Source organism: Lagenorhynchus albirostris, chromosome 15 (genome assembly GCF_949774975.1).
Source record: "Lagenorhynchus albirostris chromosome 15, mLagAlb1.1, whole genome shotgun sequence".
NCBI classification, from domain to species: domain Eukaryota; kingdom Metazoa; phylum Chordata; class Mammalia; order Artiodactyla; family Delphinidae; genus Lagenorhynchus; species Lagenorhynchus albirostris.
The window spans coordinates 85,956,326-85,979,208 of NC_083109.1; the positions used below are offsets into that span (position 1 = coordinate 85,956,326).

General features: G+C 44.2%; 1 protein-coding gene across 5 annotated transcripts in view; it reads left to right on the forward strand.

Annotated features, from left to right (window-relative positions):
* The first annotated feature begins 656 nt into the window (after positions 1-656).
* Positions 657-22,883, forward strand: part of GNA12 (G protein subunit alpha 12) — a 115,629-nt gene continuing 93,402 nt past the window's right edge. For 4 of the 5 annotated variants that reach the window (XR_009535639.1, XR_009535638.1, XR_009535637.1 and 1 more), the window contains exon 1: positions 661-1,029. Coding sequence is in view for 2 of the 5 variants with exons in the window: in XM_060124265.1 (XP_059980248.1) it covers positions 718-1,029 (312 nt within the window). In the remaining 3 variants the exon portion in view is untranslated. Of the gene's footprint in view, positions 1,030-22,883 lie in introns of all 5 variants that reach the window. The other variant, XM_060124266.1, reaches the window with a different exon arrangement.

Sequence of the window (22,883 nt, forward strand, 5' to 3'; positions counted from 1 at the left end):
TTTGATGATCAGCCAGCTGTGAGAAACGTCGCCCAGAGGCCCACGCCACCCTTAAAGGATGCATCTGTTTGCAATGTTTGGCCCATCCCCCTCCAGTGTTTCTGGAAAAGAACAGCTTTCTCTCTAGACCTAAGACGAGCAGCTGGACCTCTTATCGACATTTCCCAGCCTTCGGGTAACGCCGAGTCCACTCCGCGAGCCTCTGGGTCTCACAGGTTACCCCAGTCTGGGAACCCAGAGAGACTTTCTGTACACCTGGCACTTCTGGTCCCGCCCCGTTTCGCGACACCCCCAATCCTAAGTCCGTTCTTCGCGATTGACGTGACCCCAGAACAGTTATAATTGGTTATAACGGACTGCCGCTCCGCCTCCTCGAAGACTCCGCCTCCCTTTCATTCTGAAAGAAAGAACCTCGGCCCGGGCGCCCAATGAGAAGCGCCCCCACCCCAAAGGTCCCTCCTCTTTCGGCGCCGACTCCGCCCCCAGGGTCGGAGAGATGCCCGCCTTTCGGCGTAGCATGGCCCAATAGGAGGGCGCGACCGTCCGGACGGACGGCAGCCGGCCCAATCCCTGGGCCTCGGGCTGCGTCGCCCCGCCCCTCCGCCGGGCCGAGCGGCGGGCAAGAGCGGGCCTCGGGGCGGCGGCGGCGGCGGACGCGGCCTGAGGGAGCGGCCGGCTGCCGCCTCGGCCGCCGCGGGGTCCATGGCCTGAGCGGCCATGTCCGGCGTGGTGCGGACCCTCAGCCGCTGCCTGCTGCCGGCCGAGGCCGGCGGGGCCCGCGAGCGCAGGGCGGGCGGCGGCGGGGCCCGCGACGCGGAGCGCGAGGCGCGGCGGCGCAGCCGGGACATCGACGCGGGGCTGGCCCGCGAGCGGCGCGCCGTGCGGCGCCTCGTCAAGATCCTGCTGCTGGGCGCGGGCGAGAGCGGCAAGTCCACCTTCCTCAAGCAGATGCGCATCATCCACGGCCGCGAGTTCGACCAGAAGGCGCTGCTCGAGTTCCGCGACACCATCTTCGACAACATCCTTAAGGTACGCTCTCCCCGCGTCCCCGCCCGCACACCTGCGCCCAGGTGCGCGCAGGTGCGGCCCCGCGGACTCCTGCGCCCCGGCCGGCACCGCGGCCCACGCCTTTGTCTGCCCCTGGTCTGGCCGCAGCGGCCCCGTGCCCCCAGCTTTGGGGGAGCCGGCCAAGGATGCGCACCCTGTCTCCCCGTCGGCCTGGTGGCCTTCGCCTCTGCTCTTCTCGGGGATTTGGGGGCTGAGGAAGCGGGAAAGCCGGACACCTTCTGGGGCTTCGGAGGCGCGGGGGTTTTAGCGGTGGGGAGGGCCCCTCCTGGATTCAGGGTGCCGTCCTTGCCCTGCCCTCCCAGTAGGTTCAGAAGAGCGGTGTAGACTGGGGAGGAAACCGGCCGCACGTCTCTCCTTTTAAACTGGTTATTAGGAAAATTTCCAACATATACAGAGTAGAGAAAATAGAAGGAACAGTAAGTACCCAGGCCCCTCTCCACAACTTCAGCAGTGATGGATTCAGCGTCCGTCTTGTTTCACCTGTACCTCTGACCCTGTGATTTTGAAGCAAACCCCAGACACTGTATAGATTCACTGGAAAGTGTTTACAGAGCTCACAGATAAGCGTACGGTGGTTATGTTTTTTAAAATGATGCCTTATGAACCCTGAAAATTTAATAACTCCTTAACATGGTAAAGTACCCAGCCCTGTTCACATTTCCTCCATTGTCACATAACTGTTTTGTTTGCGTTAGGATATAAATCTTTGCATTGCAATTTTTAACATATCTCTCAGGTGTGTTTAATCCCCAGGTGCTCCTTCTGTCCCTTGCTCCATTTTTATCATTTGCTACTTGTTTGTGGGAAAAAAAAGCGTAGAGCTGACCAAGTTTGGGTTCTAGTTTCTGTGTACTGTGTGAACCTGTAGTAGAGGGCCCCAAAGAAGGGAATTCTGGAGAAACCTGATGAGGGGAAAATAGAGCCTCTCCTGTACCTAGAATAGGGTCATTTCCTTTTTTTTTTTTTTTCTTATAGTTTCTTACCTCTACCGTTTCCTTTCCCCTTCACCTGCCCTTTCCATGGCCCATTTTGGGGAAACCAAATTACAGGTATGAGGAAAGTTGTCTCAAAACAGAGGTAGAGGGAAGCTTGTCAAACAGAATCCTCTCTGGAGATGAGATCTTGCGGTGCCTGAGGAACTCTAAATTTAGCCAAGGGCTGTATAACCAGCCCATGGGCACATGTCTTTCACTTCACCCATGAGGAAGCTCTGGGCCTTGGTGATGAAGTGGCTCCCCGCTGGGACCTGGAACCCTGGGCTCCAGACTTCCAGGCCTGCATCAGGAATCTCGCACCAGTATTCTCACTTGCTGTATTTGTTAGTAAAACATTTCGTTTTGATAGAAATAGCTCTTTTAGGATCCTGCCGGGAAGAGAATAATTTGAATGATAAAACACCCGTTTCCTTTTCACCTCTTTCAAAAGCCTCTCTGTGAGTCAGAGCTCTGGCCCAATACTTCATAAACTTTAAAGGCTAGGTGCCCAGTATGATCCAAGGGATTAACTGTGTGTTTAAAATTCCCCTCATCTTCTGGGGTAAAGTTCATCTGATTGTCTTTCTCTGTCACAGAGCTCGATTTTATTTTTGCGGCTTTTCTGGACCTCTTAACCAAGCAGGTTATAAGATTTGGCTGATGGACTCGCAGTTTCTTTCAACTCGGGAGGCAGAGAAAATACTTAGAAACAGAATCTTAAATCTAAATCAGTGTATTAAGTGCATTTTTAGAAAACTCAGTCTTAGCTTTTCCCAATACATACAGACACTAACTTTTACTAACTTCCTTACCAGCAAGAAACAAGATTTGTTGTTAATCAGTATCCTATTTTCCTTGTCAACTTTTTTCTTTTTTAATAATTGTAATTCCATATTAAGCTCACTTTGTCTGTTTTGACCATTTCAATGAGTAGTTAGCAATTCATCTTTCACTGTAAAACCAATAATTACCTCTCCCCTCATTTTTATTTGGACAGATCACTTTGGGAAGAGACTTTTTAAATAAATTGCTTTGTAGTGGCTCTAGTAGCAGATATTTGAATAATAACTCTTCAGAATAATATTTGTGTCTACAAATAGAGTTCGTGTTAACGGGCTATTTTTAAAGCACTAGCTATGTGCCAGGCCTTTTCATATATGGCCTTTAATTTTCGTAATGCTTCAAATGGTATTGTCGCAGCGTAAGGTCAGTTACCTAATTCATAGGTGACACAGCTGGGAACCAAACCTGATCTTTTTTTTTAAATTAAACTTTTAATGCTGAGAGAACTGTAGAGTCCCATGCAGTTTTAATAAATAATAGAGAGCTCCTATGTACCCTTTAACCAGTTCCCCACAACGGTGAGATCTTGTAAAACTAGTACAATATCACAACCAAGATACCGACGTTGAGAAAGTGAAGACACAGAACGTTCCCATCACAACAAGTACTCCTCACGTTGCCTTTTATAGCCACTGCCACCCTTCGCCCTCCCCCGACCTGGCAGTGACTGATCTATTTTCCAATTCTATAATTTCGTCATTTCATGAATATGATATAAATGGAGTCTTGCAAGATGTGACCTTTTGGAATTGGCTTTTATCACTCAGCATGATTCCCTAGAGATACACCCCAGTTACTGTGTGTGTTCACAATCAGTAGTTCCTGCCTTTTAATTGCTGTATCCATGGTAAGAATTTACCACCGTACACCATTTAACCATTCGCCTGTTGAAGGACATCTGGGTTGTTTCCAGTTTCTGCCTATTATGAATAAATCTTCTATGAACACTTGTGTACATGTTTTTTGTAAGTACATAAATTTTCATGTATCTGGGATAAATGCCCAAGAGTGCAGTTGCTCAGCTGTGTGGCAGGTGCATGTTTAGTTTTATAAGAACCTGCCAACCTGCTTCTGAAGTGGCTGTACTATTTTATATTCCCACCAGCTGTGTATGAGTGAGTGATCCAGTTTCTCTGCATCCTTGCTAGCATTTGGTGTTGTCACTATTTTTTATTTCAGCCATCTCTGATAGGTGCGTAAGTGCTATGTTACTGCCATTTTAATTTGCATTTCCCTGTGGCTAGTGATACTTTCCTGTGCTCATTTGCTGTCTGTATATTCTCTTTGATGAAATGTCTCTTCATACTTTTTAGCCGTTTTGTAATTAGGTTCCTTGTTTCTTTATTGTTGAGTTTTGAATGTTCTTTATATATTCTGGGTACCACTCCTTTGTGAAATACGTGTTTTGCAAATATTTTCTCCCAACCCGTAGCTTGTCTTTTCATCCTTTTTAACAGGGTCTTTTGCAGAGCAAAAGTTTTTAATTTTGATGAGGTCCAATTTATCAGTTTTTCCGTTTATGGATCATGCTTTTCGTGTCAAGTCTAAGAACTCTTTACCTAACCCTAGATCCCAAAGATTTTCTCCTATTTTTTAAAAAATTTTATAGGTGTACATTTTACTTTTAAGCCCCTGATCCATTTTGGGTTAATATTTGTATAAGGTGTGAGGTTTAGGTGGAGATTTTTTTGTTTTTTCTCTATGGATGTCCAGTTGTTCCAGGATTATCTGTTGAAAAGACTATCCCTCCTCCTTTGAATTGCTTTTGCATCTTTGTCAAAAATCAAGTGGGCATATTTGTGTGGATCTATTTCTGGGTTTTCCATTCTATTCCACTGATCTATCTCCTCTTCTGCCAATATCACACGATGTTGATTGCTATCGCTATATAGTAGGCTTAATATCAAAGTGATTTCTCCCACTTCACTTTTCAAGATTGTTTTAGCTATTCTAGGGTCTGTGCCTTTCCATTGTAAATTTTAGAATAAGCTTTCTTATGTCTGTATTAAAAAAAAAAACTTGCTGTGATTTTGATAGCATTTGCATTAAACCATAGATCAGTTTGGGGAGAATTGACATCTCTCCTATGTTGAGTCTTCCAATTCATGAACATAGTATGTCCTTATTTATTTAGGTTGTCTTTGATTTCTTTCATCAGCATTTTGCACTTATCAACATACAGATCCTGTACATGTTTTGTTACATTTATACTTAAGTATTACATTTTCTTTAGAGCAGTTGTAAGTGATACTGTGCTTTTACTTTAAGTTTCCACATACTCATTGTTACTGTATAGCAATAGGATTGATTTTTGTGTCAATCATGTGTCCTGTGACCTTGCCAAATACATTTAATGGTTCTAAGAGCTTTCCTATAGATTCTTCGGGATTTTCTATGTAGATCATCATGTTATCTGCAAATAGGGACACTTATTTCTTCTTTCCCTAAAGTTAGGTATGCCTTTATTTCTTTTTCTTGCCTTACTGCAGTGGCTAGAACTTCCAGTATTAAGAGAGGTGAGAATAGTCATATCTTATGTTTCTTTCCTGATGTTGGTGATTTGTGTCTTCTCTTTTTATTTTTCTCAGTATTTTAGAGGCTTATCAGTTTTACTGATTTTTTTCCCCTGAAAACTGGCTTTTTATGTCATTGATTTTTCTGTTTTCAGTTTCATTTATTTCTGCTTTTTATTATTTTTTTCCTCCTACTTGCTCTGATTTTATTTTGCTCTTTTTTTTTTAATTTCCTGAGGTAGAGACTTAGATTATTTACTTGAGACCTCTCCTCTTTTCTAATGTAAACATTTTAAGTGCTATAAATTTCCCCCTCAGCACTGCTTTAGCTGTAGTCACATATTTTGATATGTGGCATTTTAATTTTTATTCAGTTTCGTATGTATTTTTCTTGCTTTTGAGATAGCTTCTTTGGCCCATAGATTGTTTAGAAGTGTGTTACAGTTTCCAAGAGTAGAGAGATTTTCCTGTTATCTTTCTGTTCCTGATTTCTATGACTCCATTATGGTCAGAGAACATACTTTGTATGACTTCAGTTCTTTTAAATTTTTTGAGGTTTGTTTTATGACTCAGAATATGGTCTATCTTGGTATATGCTCAGTGGGCTTACGTTGGTGACTGTTCCATGGGTACTTGAAAAAAAATGTGTATTCTGTTGTTTGGTGGCGTTTTCTGCATATGTTGATTTGATCGGTTGCTTGATGGTGGTGTTGAGTTCTGTATCCTTGCTGATTTTCTTTTTAGTAGTTCTATCAGTTGCTGAGTGAGGTGTTGAAGTCTCCAACTATAATTGTCCATTTCTCCTTTAGTTCTATTGGGTTTTGCTTCATGTATTTTGAGACTTTGTTGTGTGGTACGTAAACATTTAGGATTATTATGTCCTCCTGATGGGTTGGTCTTTTTGTCATTATGTAATGTCCCTTTTGGTCTCTAGTAATTGTCTTTGCTCTGAAGTCTACTTTATCAGCTATTTTAACATAGCCACTCTTTTTTTTTAAATGAATGCTTTCATGGTATATGTTTACATCCTTTTGACCTACCCACATTGTTGTTTTGAAATGAGTTTCTTATAGACAGCATATTGTTATATTTTCTTATCTACTCTGCCGATCTGTTAATTTGTATATTCAGATGATTTACGTTTAAGGTAATTATTAACATGTTAGGGCACAAGTCTCCTATTTTATTATTTTATGTTTTTGTTTTTGTTTCTTCTGTTTCTATGCTTCCTGCAGGTTATTTAAACATCTTTATTGATTGATATTTTGAGTAGCATATCAATCAAAGCTTTGTATCATTTTCTTGGTAGTTGCTCTAAGCTTACCATATACATACGCAATTTATCCCAGTCTACTGGAAGCTGTGTTTTACAGCTTTAAGTGAAGTGTGGGAACTTTATTTCCATTTAGATCCCTTTACCCTCCCCACCTTTTAAAAAATATTTATTTATTTATTTTTGGCTGCATTGGGTTTTCGTTGCTGCGCGCGGGCTTTCTCTAGTTGTGGCAAGTGGGGCCTACTCTGTGTTGTGCACGGGCTTCTCATTGTGGTGGCTTCTCTTGTTGCGGAGCACAGACTCTAGGCACGAGGGCTTCAGTAGTTGTGGCTCACAGGCTTAGTTGCTCCACAGCATGTGGGATCTTCCCGGACCAGGGCTGGAACCCACATCCCCTGCATTGGCAGGTGGATTCTTAACCACTGCGCCACCAGGGAAATCCTTACCCTCCCCACCTTTAAAATATCAGTGTCTTAAGTATTTCTTATACTTTGAGCACCACATCAGATGGTTTTACTTGAGTCATCAAATAGGATTTAAGAAATGCACGAGAAATAGGAGAATTTGTTATATTTATGCCTGTTTTTACCTATTCTGACTGTGTCCGTTCCTTGCTGAAGTTCTAGCCTTCTCCTGTTACTCTCTCCTTTCTCTTTGGAGAATTTCCCTTAGCCAGTCTTTAAGCATGGATTTGCCTGCAACAAATTCTCTCAGCTTTCCTTGTCCAAGAATGTCTTTATTTCACCTTTAATCTTGAAGGATGTCTTAGCTAGCGATTGGACTCACAGCTGACACTTATTTTCTTTTAGTCCTTGAAAAATGTGCCACCTCCTTCTGACCTCTGGTTTCAGACGAGAAATCAAATCATTCGAATTGCTGTTCCTCTGTAAGCTTGTCATGTCTCTCTGGCTGATTTTAAGATTTTTCCTTTGTCGTTGGTTTCCTGAAGTTTAATTATGATTTGTCTGGACATAGGTTTCTTTCAGCTTATTATATTTGGGGTTTGCTCAGCTTCTTAAATCTGTATATTTATGTCTTTTGCCAAAATTGGGACATTTTCTGCCATTATTTCTTCACATACTTTTTCGGTCCTGCTCTTTTTCTCCCTTCCTTCTGGGACTCTGTTGATAGGCATCTAGCTCTTGTTCCTGACCTCTGGGTCCCTGAGACTCTGTTTCTTGTGGAAACAGAGGGGTTTGTGGGGTTCTAGCTCTGGCTCTCCCTAGGCCTGGCTGACACCAGGGAAGGCGAGGGGGCGGAAGTGACACTTGGCCCAGTCCCCCCCCACCTTCTACCCTCTGGGACTGGGTGGGGTGGAGGCTCAGCTCCCCCTCCCCCAACACTGCCCTGGTTGGGGGTTGGGAACACTTCCTGTGTGTCTAGGCAGGGATGGGCGCTGAGGTCCCTGTGTGGCCCCACTGCCAGCACGACGTGGTGGGCCACTTGGAACATGCCTGGTTCTGAGGCACAGGAAGGGGATGTGGAAGGTCAGCTTCCCTTTCAACCCCACTGAAACCTCAGAGGACGATTCTGCAGTTTTTCTGTTGGTTTTTGGCTGGAATAGGGTGGGTGTTGTCAAAAACGTTTTCTGTTGTAAGACCACCCTTTTCCTGGCCCTTTGGCTGGGGAGACAAGCTGCTCTTGGAGCTCTTTCCATCTGCCTTTTGGCTTTTCCAGCTTGGAGGCACTGGCAGCACCTTATCCTGGGCTGGTAGGGACAGTCAGGACACCTGGGGGACTCGCTGCCACGTCTTTCCTCAAGTCCTGGGTCCCAGGCAGCCTGCCACCTTCTTCCCACCCCCTTTCCTATGCGTGTTTTGTTGTGTTGTTTCTAGAGCCTTTTCACTTGTAGTGGGGAGGGCCTGGGAGGAATGGAGCTACTCTGTCTTGGCAGAACCGGACCAGACGTCTTCATCTTCCTGGTCCTTGATTCCAGGTTCAGGGCTCTTCCTTCGTGATCACAGTTGTGCCTGAGTTTGAGCACATTGTTTCTTTAACTTCATTGCCTCACTCTACCCCCTTGATGGATTATTTGAATCTACTAGTTGCTTTGACTTCCTGTAACTATTATCCATAAGACTACCTAATCTTTCTTTTTATTTTATTTTATTATTATTATTATTTTTTTTTTTTGCGGTACGCGGGCCTCTCACTGCTGTGGCCTCTCCCATTGCGGAGCACAGGCTCCGGATGCGCAGGCTCAGCAGCCATGGCTCACGGGCCCAGCCGCTCCGCGGCATGTGGGATCTTCCCGGACCGGGCACGAACCCGTGTCCCCTGCATCGGCAGGCAGACTCTCAACCACTGCGCCACCAGGGAAGCCCTCTTTTTATTTTTATAATCATTTTTTTCTTACCATCTTTATTGGAGTATAATTGCTTTACAGTGTTGTGTTAGTTGCTGCTGTATAATAAAGTGAATCAGCTATGTGTATACATGTATCCCCATATGCCCTTCCTCTTGCGTCTCCCTCCCACCCTCCCTATCCCACCCCTCTAGGTGGTCACAAAGCACGGAGCTGATCTTTCTGTGCTATGCGGCTGCTTCCCACTAGCTATCTGTTTTACATTTGGTAGTGTATATATGTCCATGCCACTCTCCCACTTCGTCCCAGCTTACCCTTCCCCCTCCGCGTGTCCTCAAGTCCATTCTCTACGTCTGCATCTTTATTCCTGTCCTGCCCCTACGTTCTTTAGAACCTTTTTTTTTTTTTAAGATTCTATATATATGTGTTAGCATACGGTATTTGTTTTTCTCTTTCTGACTTACTTCACTCTGTATGACAGTCTCTAGGTCCATCCACCTCACTACAAATAACTCAATTTCGTTTCTTTTTATGGCTGAGTTATATTCCATTGTGTATATATGTGCCACATCTTCTTTATCCATTCATCTGTCGATGGACACTTAGGTTGCTTCCATATTTTTATAACCTTAAAGATGCTAGTCTGTCACTTCCCAAGTGGGCTCTCCCAAATGTTCATGTATTTGGTGCTTCAGAAATTATTTAATAACGCCTCTGGTGCTAGCGAGTGCCTCAGTGCATGTGTGGAAGGCTTTAAACCAGCTTGGCTTTATCTCACCGTGCTTTCCACTCCCTCATCAGTAATTTCAAGAACGATTTTTTTTTTTTTTTTTTTTTTTTTTTTTTTTTTTTGCGGTACGCGGGCCTCTCACTGCTGTGGCCTCTCCCGTTGTGGAGTACAGGCTCCAGAGGCGCAGGCTCCGCGGCCATGGCTCACGGGCCCAGCCGCTCCGCGGCATGTGGGATCCTCCCGGACCGGGGCACGAACCCGTGTCCCCTGCATCGGCAGGCGGACTCTCAACCACTGCGCCACCAGGGAAGCCCCAAGAACGATTTTTAATTAACCGATTTTTACATCCAGTTAGAGGTGAGTAAAATGTTAGCTGTGTGAGCTGTCCTTTGTTACGTGGACTGGAAATCAAATGCAGAATCGCATGGGTGCATCATTTAACCACACAAAGGCAGACTTTCCTTGTATATATACATATTGATGATTTTAAAACCTTGTGAGTAATTAAATTATTAGAATTAGTGGTCTTTTGTTGGCACTGAAACGAATTCAATTCAACAAAATTTTTGGACCGTATATCCAAGGATTTGTGCTCTGTGCTGGTGGGGAGAAGGATATTATTTATTTATTTATGGCGGTACGCGGGCCTCTCACTGCCGTGGCTTCTCCCGCTGCGGAGCACAGGCCCAGCGGCCATGGCTCACGGGCCCAGCCGCTCTGCGGCACGCGGGATCCTCCTGGACCGGGGCACGAACCCGCGTCCCCTGCATCGGCAGGCGGGCTCTCAACCACTGCGCCACCAGGGAAGCCCAGAGACAGATATTTAATGACAAGTCCTGCCCAGTCCCTACCCTGCAGGCACTCTGACTAGCTGGGGAGACAGTTGCTCTTGTAACTAGTGTTCAGTCTGAGTGTAACCAGACTCAACGCCAGTGCAGAGGCAGGGAGGCGGCCCAGTGGTGAGCAGGGAAGGTTAACTGGCTGAGGTACCCAGGAAAGCCTGCCAAGGAGGCATGATGTGAGCTGGCTTGCGAGGGCCCTGCAGGAGTCCAGCAGGTGGAGAAGAACTCACAGCTGAGACCATCTCAGTGCCCTACGTTTGTCTATCAGTTAAGACAGAGTTCTAGTAAGTAGAGGTATTAAAGAATGAATGTAGGAGTGAGACAGAACTTTCTAGTGCCAAGGACTTGTAATGAGACGGCTTGCTAGGCACCTGTGGTCACGATGCTCTGTGGCTGAAAACTGGACCTTCTTCCTGTGAAATCTGTGTGTGTGCATACAGTTTCAAGGAGCTCCCTGGACATGCTGAATCCCAAGAGTGGGCCTACATGTGCCCTGTGGACTGCAGTTGAAGAACTTTTGTTGTAGAATACCAAGGTTATGTTAGGTTTTAAAAAATCTTTTATTATTTTTTTTTAGAATTGTTTGCTGTATTATATTTACCTTTTTGCTAAGGTGAAGAAGACTTAGAAGAAGCCTCCACTGCTGTCTGGAATTTTTAAGCACTTTGAAACTCCTGACCTGCAGAATCTTTGTTTCTTGGGTTCCGAAGCAGCACTCTGGGCTTGATGCTACAGTGGGTTTGCGTGAGAGGGAAGCACAAATGTGCTTCTGGGGTCTGGAAGAACAGTTGGGTTTTTATTGCTTTTTTGGCAAATTGCATTTAAGTAAGCAAGTTTACTTTTACATGTGGACACAGATGGTTGGTCCTTTAGTAATGCCAAAAAACAAAAACAACAACATCTTTTTCCATTGGTTAAAAAAATCCAGAGACTGCCCTCTGGCCATTGTTGGGGATTCAGAGCACATGGACAGTTGGTTTTCCCCTCCAGCTTTCAGGTTGACATGTTGATTATTTTAACCAAATCTATTTTTCAGGGCGCAGTATTTGACCTTTAGTCATCTGTCACGTGGGATTTGGGATATAGCTGTGCTTGATGCCAGGTAGTGTTCTGTTGGCAGCTCGTAATTACTTTTTGTTGTTACATAGTTGAGAGTGGGGACGTGGATCTTACCGGTTTTAAATGGAACTGAAGATTTAAACTGAAGTCTTACCTACAGATCTAATGATAGGGTGATCTTCAAACCAAAGAAGCTAATGTTGTGTAATGGACCTAATGCTTAACTTACATTACCTGAAGGGCAGTGCCGTCCCTTAAAGACAGGCTGGTTTACTTCATGTTATAACTCCTATAGTTTGGAGTTAAACAGAAGCAATAGAGTCCTCTTTGCATCTTCTGTCAAGTGGGCTGGACAGAGCAGCTGCTTGGCTACAATGCATTGCCCTCTTAGAGTGAACAAGGTACGAAGAATAGTTGCTGACCATGTGATAGTCATCTTTTTGCATGATTCTTTTGCGCGTTAAGATATTTATCTCACGTTAGGATCAATGTTCAGGTAGGTCCAGGTATGTGGTTTATGGAATGGAAGGCATAGTTTGCATCCTGCGTTAGTGTGTTGGTTAGAGACGCCGTCGCTTCTGCCTTGGTACGGTGAACTGAACCATTTGGAACTTGTGCTCTGGAGGTGCAGCATCCAGAGGACAGAACAGCAACAGTTGTTACTCTTGAGAGTATTTGCAAGAGGATAGAGGTAGTAGGAGGGCAGCAGGGCCCTTGTCCTGGGTGCCGAGGGGAGGAAGCCGCTCCTGGTCCTGCTTTGTTAAGGAAGCACGGGCCAAGTATTCAATAGCTGACACTTCGCTCTGAACCTGGGCATCCAGTTTACTGTCTGGTCTACAAGCCACGCACCAGCCTCGTCAGATGGCCCTGTTAGACTCAGCAGCACACCGGCCTTAATGGGCATTCGCTGGTGTTAGCCAGCACACCCAGGCCTTAGGCAGTCAAGTGACTGTGTGAACTTGAGCAGAAACTCCAAACCAAGGGATTGCTCAGACTCAGAGAACTTGTGTCCTGTGCTGTGTTAATACTGACGTTACCTCGGTGGGGTGTTCTGGTGATGTGCGCGGTGTGGGTTCCACCGAGGCCTTGAGTGCTTCTGGGGCAGCCACGGAGGTTCCCTGCCATATCCAGGGAAGCCCAGGGGAGAGGTTAGGGCCATGGGAAACCTGCACCCATCATTCCGGGCCAAGCCCTTTGTGTTGTGCTGTGTGCACGATGGCAAGTCCTCCTTCCACGGTGCTTCTCTGCCTGGTTGGCTTCAGTGGGGATGGGAAACACAAGGGAGGGCAGGGCAGGAAAGGGGACTTCCCTGGTTAAGTCACTGGCAGGACCGGGGAGCCCTAGCCTAGCTGAAGGAGGCTACCACGTTGTATTCATACAGTCGAATACAGGTTGTATGATGAGATTCACCTACGCTAGTGTGACAGTAAATATCCTGGGGCCACATCACTGACCTAGACTGCAGAGAAGCTTGTAGCAAGCTCCACCGTCACTGACAGCACGCCCTGTGATGCAGATTGCATTCGTTTTCAAGGTAAATCTTTGTGCATCTCTGTAAGACAAGATACTCAGTGTTACAAGCAAAAGACTTGACATTTACCGAGAAAGGAAAGGAAGTAATTAAAGTCTCACCTTACTGCTGGTTTCCTTTACAGGTAAAAGGGAACAGCTGCTTCAGAGGTTTGTTTTTGGAATTTTTATAACACCTGTCAGCAGGATTTTTAATCTGTGTTTTCACTGACACTGAGTTCTCCATCTACAATTGTTGGCACACAGGAGATGACCCCAAAATTATTTATACTTTTTGTGGCCACTTAAAGTGTTGGGATTTTTTGTTTTTTTGTGGTTTTTTTTCAAGGAAACGAAGTTCTGTCATTTTAGTTTTAGGCTGGGGAAAGGAAATGTTTTTCCCAGGAGTCTGATGACTCGATTAGGTAGATGGACGTTGAAAGCTCTGTTAGAAGCGAGCAGTGACGTGGAACACAAGGCGGGGGCAGGGGGCGGGGACTCCCGAGATGAGCCGATGAGAACACAGTAATGGGACTGTGTTTTTAAACAAACAGGCCAGAACTAGCAGAACAGACTGGTTAAAGCAGATGTCTCATTAAAAGTAATCCTCTCAGGAGGCCACGTCAACAGATACGCGTGTGTTTATGTGCCCAGAAGGAGTAATACCTTTCCTTGGTGTGGGGAGCTTCTGGGTTTGTGTTTAAAGCACCTTCTCTGTTATCTCATTGGACCTGCTCAGTAGGCTCGTCGGGGTTTTTTTTACTCTGACGGGAGGGATTTTCATTTTCCAGATGCAGTTGTATTTTTGCCTCTCTCGCCATCCCTCTGCCCCCTCTGCAGGGGGCAGGGAGGAGTGGGCTCCGGCCGCCTGCCCACAGGGGCCGGTTCTCAGCCCTAAGCTGTAGGCGTGGCCCTGCCTGTGTTGGTCCAGCTGTGCCAGGGAGCAGACCTACTTGGCTGCAAATCGAAAACCAAACTCTCCCATCTGGCTTTTATTAGTAGGAAAGCCAGTATTTTGATCTCCATCTATCTATCTCTGACTCCTGTTTTGATCTCCACGTTGACTCTAGACTTGGGAGCGGAAGAGGCAGCTGGAGACTCGGGAGTACGAGCTTGCCTGGGGCGCCCACGGCGCTGGAACTCCCTTGTTGACGGGTCCGTTTGGCTCTTTTTCTGCCACGAGAGGAAATAGCAAAGTGATCATTATTTTAGGCATAAATGTAGTTGTACCCGAAGGACACCATCACTTTCTATTTCCTCACAGAAAGTAGAAGCAGCTCACTGTGCTTACTGGCTTATGTGAGATGTTAGCGCCTGCAAGCCTAGGAGTTGCTGGGTTTCTAACCTCCCACTTCTCCCATGTCGGGGAGCTCACCTCACTGAAGGAGCTTCCTTGACATGGAGATGTTTTGGAGACTCTGACACACTTGGACCCATTTGACACAGTGTTCTGTGGAGCAGCACAAAATGCAGAGCCTCCTTCTACATGAATTAGTTCGCCCTCCTTGAGTGAATTAACTTGTTCAGCAGATTCCCCAGGTACTGGGATATAGCAAAGAATAAGACGGAGAATTCCTCGCTCCGGTGGGTAGAGCTGCCATCAGCCCCTTGCCGTGTCCTTACAGCCCATGCATCTCTCAGTGGGGTGTTCTGTAACTCCTGAAGGAAGAAAAGGCACAGCCCTGTAGCGAGCTGGAAAGAAGGAATTCACACAGAGGAAGCAGGAGCAAATGCCCTGAGGTAGGAAGGCCAGAAAGAAACTGGAAGGAATGAAAGAAGCTCTGTGGAAATGATGGGTGGAGAGGTGGGAGAGGGAACCTGGGTGAGACCTGGCAGGGCCTCCAGGCCCAGGTGATCCTAGTGGCAACAGGGGGCGGATTGCAGCGTTTCAAGCAGAGGGTTGCCTTGATCTCCTTTTTCAAAGCTCCGTCTGGGGGAATATGTTAGAGTGAGGCCGGATCAGAGAATCTTCTCCCATTCCCTAGTGGTATAGCTGCATACATAAACAGCCATGTGTGCATTTAAAAAATAATCTTAACGTATGAATATAGAAAAATTCAGCAGAAGTAATCAAGGAAGGAAAAAGAACATGATTACACATGTAGTTTACACACATGAACTGTATAAAATGCTGATATTTGACCCTTTTTGACTTACAAAAATGGCAGTATTATATGGTCCAGCCTAACATCTTAAAAACACTGCATCCAGGGACAAAAAGAGAGGATTCTAGGGCTGTGTTGTGTGCCTCTTAACCTCAGCTCCTCCTCCTGAAAGTAACATCGAGGAAGGAAGGTGAGTCAGCAGAATCCTGAACATTTGTACTGACAGCTTCCAGTTTGGAGAGCAGCAGCCCCGGGGCCTGGAGAGGTCTGCTCCAGCAGAGGGCCGGCTGCAAGGGCCAACCGTGCGCTGCCGCCAGAGCACGGAGCTGAGCCGAAGCTCGGGAGACGGGAGAGGAGGGCAGGTGGAGGGCTTGGAGTGGGGTTTCGGAAGAGAATCCGTAGTTTTCAGCTTTCTTCACCTCCATCCCCTCAGACATAAATTGAAAGCAACGTACATTGTCAAATCTAATTCTGATCTGGGATGTCAACTAAGGTAGGAGTGGTATCAGGGAAATTGAAGTCAAAGAATAAAGGTTGGTGGAGAGTTAAGCAAGAGAAAGTTGGAAAGAAATGGCATGGCGCCTGTAGCGTGCAAAAGACAGATGAAAAACCAAGTCTGGAAAAAAAGGTAAACTGACACAGAAGTAGATTGCCCAAGAGTGCTTTATATTGTATAAGAACAAGAAACATCTAGATGATGTAAAACCAGAGCTCAAGGGTATAATAAAACAATAAAATGAGAGAAAAAGGGAAACTGCAGAGTTAGTGATACACTGAAAACTCGGGCAACACCGTTATAGATCTCATAAATAGGTCAGAAACAGAATGGAAAATTAATTACGACATGGGTGGGGGGGGTGTCCGGTCTGACTCACTGTTGATCCCCCCGTGTTTGTAGACTTAGGACTTAGAGAGACACGTGCATGTAAACTTATCCCTAAACTTCGGTGTCCAAAAGAGTCCTGCTGTGCCCGCAGAGGGAGATAAATAAAGGTGTTTTTGCCGACTTCATGGTCACTTTGCTCTCCTCTCATCTCTGTCTAAACTGTCCAGGGCAGGGACTGCAAGTGGACTTCTGTGCTTTCAGCCCATCGCTGTGTTACCCCTGTGAGCCCTTTGTACTCCCCTGTGGCAAACGGGCCTTTTAGATGTGGGTCTGTCCCCTAAAGAAGGACCTTTTTGAGTAGAGAGAACTTCATTTATTTAGCCACCTGCTAACCTGAGGTCCTCAGCAGCAGGAGTATTTTCACTGGTTTCTCTTTCCTGGTGTTTAACCTTGTGCCGACACGTCATGGGAGAAGAGAACTTGGGGCGGCACCTGCAGAGTTTCGTAAGAACTCTGTCCTTTTCCGTCTCCTCCTCAGCACCACGTAACCGAAGTGACTGCTTTCGTGTGTGTGTGTGTGTGTGTGTGTGTGTGTGTGTGTGTGTGTGTGTGTGTGTGTGTGTGTGTGTGTGTGTGTGTGTGGCTTCACAGTTTTCAAACCCTCTTTCACATAATTTTCTGGTTTGTTAACTGTGACAACTTTACAGTAACCGGAGAAAGGCAAGGTGGGGTCTACGCTACTGATGAGAGAACGGAGGTGGTCCCCCCTTTGTGACATATGTGACTCCACCTGCTGGGGAGTGGGTGACTGGGGACCATGGGGGTTTACGTAGCCTCACGTTTTTAAGAAATGGGAGTATTGCTCACATGGTGATAATGTTCCCAGCAAGTTTAATTTTCCTGTATTATGACATCAGTGGTAGATTTGGGAACTTTGCTAGCATAGATGATGATTGTTACAGGTGAGCCTAACCACAACTGAATCTCACGTAGGATACAGTGCAAAACTCAGGGAAACACACACACACACCCTCACACACGCACTCACACTCACTATAAAATAGTTCATGTGTTATGATACTGTCGTAAAAATATATGTAACCATACCTTAAACACTTATTTTGTTATGCTTCTGATATATTTTTATTTCTATGAAACACTTATGAATTTGGTTTTTTTAAAATACACTTTCTACAGTAAATATTATTTTAAAGACTGCCTTGGTAATAGTAATCTTATAGTATGAGTCCTTGGGAGTATAATTGCACAGTCCAGGAGTGATGATTTAATGCTTTCTTTCCTTATGTACTTTACTGCAGTTACCAGGACATTCTCATTTTGAATCGTAGGTGTTCTTAAAAAAAAAAAAAAATTGTGGTTTCAACCTTGCTTTAGAATTTTTGTAATCTTGAATATTTTCAGAATGTGTAAATATTTGCTGAGGAGACCACGGCATCTTCAGCATTTTAAGTGGGAACTTGCTTCTTAATTCTTGGTAACTTCAGGGAAAAGAGCTGCAAGGTTGCCTGCGTGCTCCTTCCTCTGTCTAGTACAGATTAAAACTCTTCTGACAAAGTAAAATGTCCTTTTCTAGTCTTTCACAAATTTTTTTACAATAACATTCTTAAAAATAAAAGTATTGGAGAATGTATAAGGAGAATGTTTTAAATGTAGGTGTTTTTGAAGTAGATTAAAAGACTTAAATCTTTTTTTTTTTTTTTTTTTCGCCGTACGCGGGCCTCTCACTGTTGTGGCCTCTTCCGTTGCGGAGCACAGGCTCCGGACGCGCAGGCTCAGCGGCCATGGCTCACGGGCCCAGCCGCTCCGCGGCATGTGGGATCTTCCCAGACCGGGGCACGAACCCGCGTCCCCTGCATCGGCAGGCGGACTCTCAACCACTGCGCCACCAGGGAAGCCCCTTAAATCTTTTTTTTATTTTATAGGAGGATAGTTTATTTACAATGTTGTGTTAGTTTCTGGTGCACAGCAAAGTGATTCAGATATATATATTCTTTTTCATATTTTCTATTATGGTCTATCATAGGATATTGAATATAGATCGCTGTGCTATACATTAGGAGCTTGTTGTTTTTCCATCCTGTATATGAGTTTGCATCTGCTAATCCCAAACTCGAAATCCATCCCTCCCCCATCCCACCCCTCACCTTGGCAGCCACAAGTCTTTTCTCTCTGTCTGTGAGTCTGTTTCTGTTTCATAGATAAGTTCACTTGTGTCATATTTTAGAGTCTGTGTATAAGTGATATCACAAGGTTTTTGTCTTTCTCCTTCTGACTTACTTCGCTTGGTATGATAATCTCTAGGTCCATCCCTGTAGCTGTAAATGCCATTATTTCATTCTTTTTTATGGCTGAGGAATATTCCATTGTGTATATATACCACATCTTTAAAGACTTAAATCTTGAATTGAACCTTCTAAAACAATTTCGTCCAATGTTTGTATAGTTAATTAGGGATATAATAAATATACCTAAATAGTTATTTTCTTTTATGTTGTTTTTATAATTAATACTCAGGCGACTGTTTCCTTGAATGTGACTTTTTTCCCCCAAATAGTTTTGACATTGATCCTGTCATCTGACCTATCTTATATAAATGACATGATCAAAGAGGAAATCATTTAGTGCTCAATTATAGATAACAGTCACAAATACCTGGTAGTTAGAGTGCCTGAAGGTGTTTCAGGAATGAGGAAAAATTATCCCTGCACAGAGGCATTTTTATTTCAGACTGGAGCAAGTCAGGAATGCCAACTACTAATCTAATAATTCAGTGATGTGCTGGAGATTCTACTCAGTTAAATAAAAGGAAGAACAGTAGGTGTATCTACTAGAAAGGAAGGAACAAAATTAACAGTATAAGTAGTAAACCCAAAGTATCATCTAAAAGTTATTGGAATCAAAAATAGTCACAGGAGTGGCTGGATACAAAGTAAATGTTTGTGCCTGGACGTGTTTGCCTCTCTGTAATAGAAAAATCTCCCACTCATAACACCAACAAAAAGGATAAAATACCTAGGAATAAGCAAGAAGTGAATAAAATCTATTTGATGAAAGCCATAAAACTTTGCTGAAGAACATAAAAATCATGGAAAATTTGATTATTTTTTGTGAGTAGGAATTCTTGATATTGTAAAAATGCCAATTTATGAATTGAGCACACCACCAGTCAAATCCCTCTTTATTTTTCTTGGAACTTGACAGAACCATTCTAAGGTTTGTGTGATGAGTAAATGTGTGATAATAACTAATAAAATTCTGAGAATGCATTGTTTGGGGTAGTTATCATGAGAAATATTAAAGTATTATGGAGCTACCATAATTAAAGTAGGGCAGTACTGGCTCAGGCATGCACAGAGGGTCAGTGAAATAGAATAGAATCCCAGACAGACCCACATGTGTTTGGGACTTAAGAATATCATGAAGCGTTTTCAAAACAGTAGAAAAAGATGGATGATTGAGTAAATTGTGCTGTGAAAATGGCTAACCATTCAGGAAAAAAGGTAGATCTGTTTCTAATGCAATAATAAATTCCATATGGTTTAAAAATAAAAATATTAAAAAGGGGATCATGAAAAGACAGGCTAGAAAGTAGATGAACACTTTTAGGATCTCAGGATAAGGAAAGCCTTTTAAGTTATGACACCAAAGACAGAAATGATCAGGTCAGGGGGTGTATGTTTTTGACTCCATAACTTTTAAAATTCTGTTTGGCCAAAAAGAGCATGAAGTCGAGTGGGGAATAATATTTAAAACATATAGTAAAAAATTGGTGTCCTTAATCCTCTAATATTCGTCCACCTACCAGTAACTTCCGAATTTATATATGTAGCCCTGTCTGTACCCTTGCTCTTTGGACTCCTGTGTACCACATTCTCCTCGATGTCTCCACCTCTGTCCAGTGGGCATCTTGAACTCAACAAACAAAACCAAACTCCTGACCCCTCGTCCCACTCCCCTCTGACATTTCAGCTCGTGGCCCCACTGCCTGGTTGTCCAATCTGAAAACCGAATCGTCTTTAAAACCACTTTTCCCAGCATCCAGTCCATTGGTATGTCCTGATGACGCGTGTATCCTGAGTCCTCTTCTCTCCTGCTCTGTGCACAGCCTAGTCCAAGCCCCACTGGCCTCTGGCCAGTTGTGCAGTAGCCCCCCGAGTGGCCCCAGGTGGAGTCACTTTGTGGTTACTCTCACAGTTCAGATGTTTTAAATCAGGACGACAGTGTTTGAATTTCTATGGGACATCAAAAAGGTCACCTAACCAGATAGAGTTGCTTTAATATGACCTTTTTATTTTTACTCTGCTTTTTTCGTAATCAAGGTAAAATTCACATAACATAAAATTAACCACTTCAAAGTGAAGAATTCCGTGGCATTTAGTACATTCACTATGTTGTGTAACCATCACCTCCATCTAGTTCCAAAACATTTCCATCACCCCAGAAGGAAACCTTGACTTGCTAAGCTGTGACTCCCTGTTAGCCCTCCCCCAGCAACCACTGATCTCCTTTCTGTCTATGCATTTACCTATTCTGGGTATTTCATGTAAATGGAATCATATCATGTGTAATCTTTTGTGTCTGGCTTCTCTCACTTAGCATTTTTTTTATAAATAGCTTTATTTTCTTTTAGAACAATTTTAGGTTTACAGAAAAACTGAGCAGAAGATAGAGTTCCCACATACCCCTCCTAAGAGTTTCCCTATTATTCACATCTTGCATTAGTTAGGTACCTTGTTATTATTGATGAACCGGTATTGATACATTGACTCAAGTCCATAATTTCATTAGGGTTCAATCTTTGTGTCAAATAGCCCTTTGGGTTTTGACAAATGGATCCACCATCACAGTATCAAACAGAGTAGTTTCACTACCCTAAAAATCGTGTGTGTTCCACCTCCATCCTTCCTTCCTTCCTTCCCCCCACCATCCCTCCATCCTTCCTTCCCCCCATCCTTCATCCCTCCATCCTTCCTTCCCCCCACCCCGGGCAACCACTGACCTTTTACTGTCTCCATAGTTTTGCCTTTTTCCAGAATGTCATATAGGTGGAATCATACAGTATGTAGCCTTTTCAGATTGGCTTCTGTCAGTTAGCAATATCCATTTAAGGTTCCTCCATGTCTTTTTATGGTCTGATAGCTCATTTCTTTTTATCGCTGAATCATACACCCTTGTCTAGATGTACCACAGTTTGTTTTTCCGTTTACCAGTTGAAGGACATCTCAGTTGCTTCCAGTCATTAGCGGTTATGAATGAAGCTGCTATAAACAGTTGTGTGCAAGTTTTTGTGTAGACGTAAGTTTTCAGCTCCTATGGATAAATACCTTGGAGTGCAATTACTGGATCATATGGTAAGAGTATGTATAGTTTTTTTTTTTTTTTTGCGGTACGCGGGCCTCTCACTGTTGCGGCCTCTCCCGTTGCGAAGCACAGGCTCCGAACACGCAGGCCCAGCGGCCATGGCTCACGGGCCCAGCCACTCCGCGGCATGTGGGATCCTCCCAGACCGGGGCACGAACATGTGCCCCCTGCATCGGCAGGCGGACTCCCAGCCACTGCGCCACCAGGGAAGCCCGAGTATGTATAGTTTTGTAAGAAACCACTACACTGTCTTCCAAAGTGGCTGTACCATTTGGCATTCTCACCAGCAGTAAATCAGAGTTCTTTTGCTTCACGTCGTCGCCAGCATTTGATGTTGTCAGTGTTTTGGATTTTAGCCACTCTAGTTCCAGTGGTATCTTGTTTTAATTTGCATTTCACTGATGCCATACGATGATGAGCTTTTTTCGTCTGTTTATTTGCCATCTGTGTATCTCTGGTGAGGTTCAGATCTTTTGCCCATTATTTATTTGGGTTGTTTGTTTTCTCGTTGAATTTTAAGAGTTCTTTGTGTATTTTGGATACAAGTCCTTTATCATATATGTATTTTGTAGTTTTCTCCCAGTCTATGGCTTGTCTTTTCATTCTCTTAAGCATAATGTTTAAGAGATTCACCTACAAGATTTTTTTACAAGATTCATCTACACTGATGTTTACAAGATTCATCTACGTTGTAGCATGTATCAGTACTTCATCCCTTTGTATGGCTGGATAATATTCCCTTGTATGGGTATGCCACATTTTGCTTATCCATTCATCAGTTGGTGGACATTTGGGTCATTTCTACTTTTTGGCTCTTATTAATTAATGCTATGAATGTTTTTGTATGGACGTTTTATGTGAACATGTTTTCATTTCTCTTGGGTATGTACCTAGGAGTGAAATTGCTGGAGTATATGGTAACTGTGTTTACATTTTGAGGAACAGCCAAACTGTTCTGCAAAGTGGCTGCGCCATTTTATGTTCCCACCAACAGTGTACGAGGGTTCCAATTTCTCCACATCCTCACCTATACTTGCTGTTGTCTTCGTGATGTTGTTGTTGTTTTTAAATAGCCACTGTGGTTTGGGTGTGCGTGTCCCGATGGCATTGAAGATCTTTTCCTATGTTTATTTGTAATTGTTGTTCTGCTTCTGATTAAGCTCTTCTTTCTGACTTCTTCTTATTTATCAAACCTGCGTGAGGATTCATCATATTTTTATAATGATCATATATATTTGGCGGCTAATGACCATTTCTGCCACTCAGATGCCAGAGAATTGGAAATAACCAGTGATTTTAAAGAGTTTTTTTATTGTTTTTAAGAGAATGTCGGGAATGTGAAATTGGAATGAAAACACCTCAAAGTCTTGTTCTTTTCAGCCGTCGTCATTGCTTCGTGCCTGTGTTTCCACAGCAGGCCTTGCGCTGGTTTGTCTGCCTTTCATCCTCCA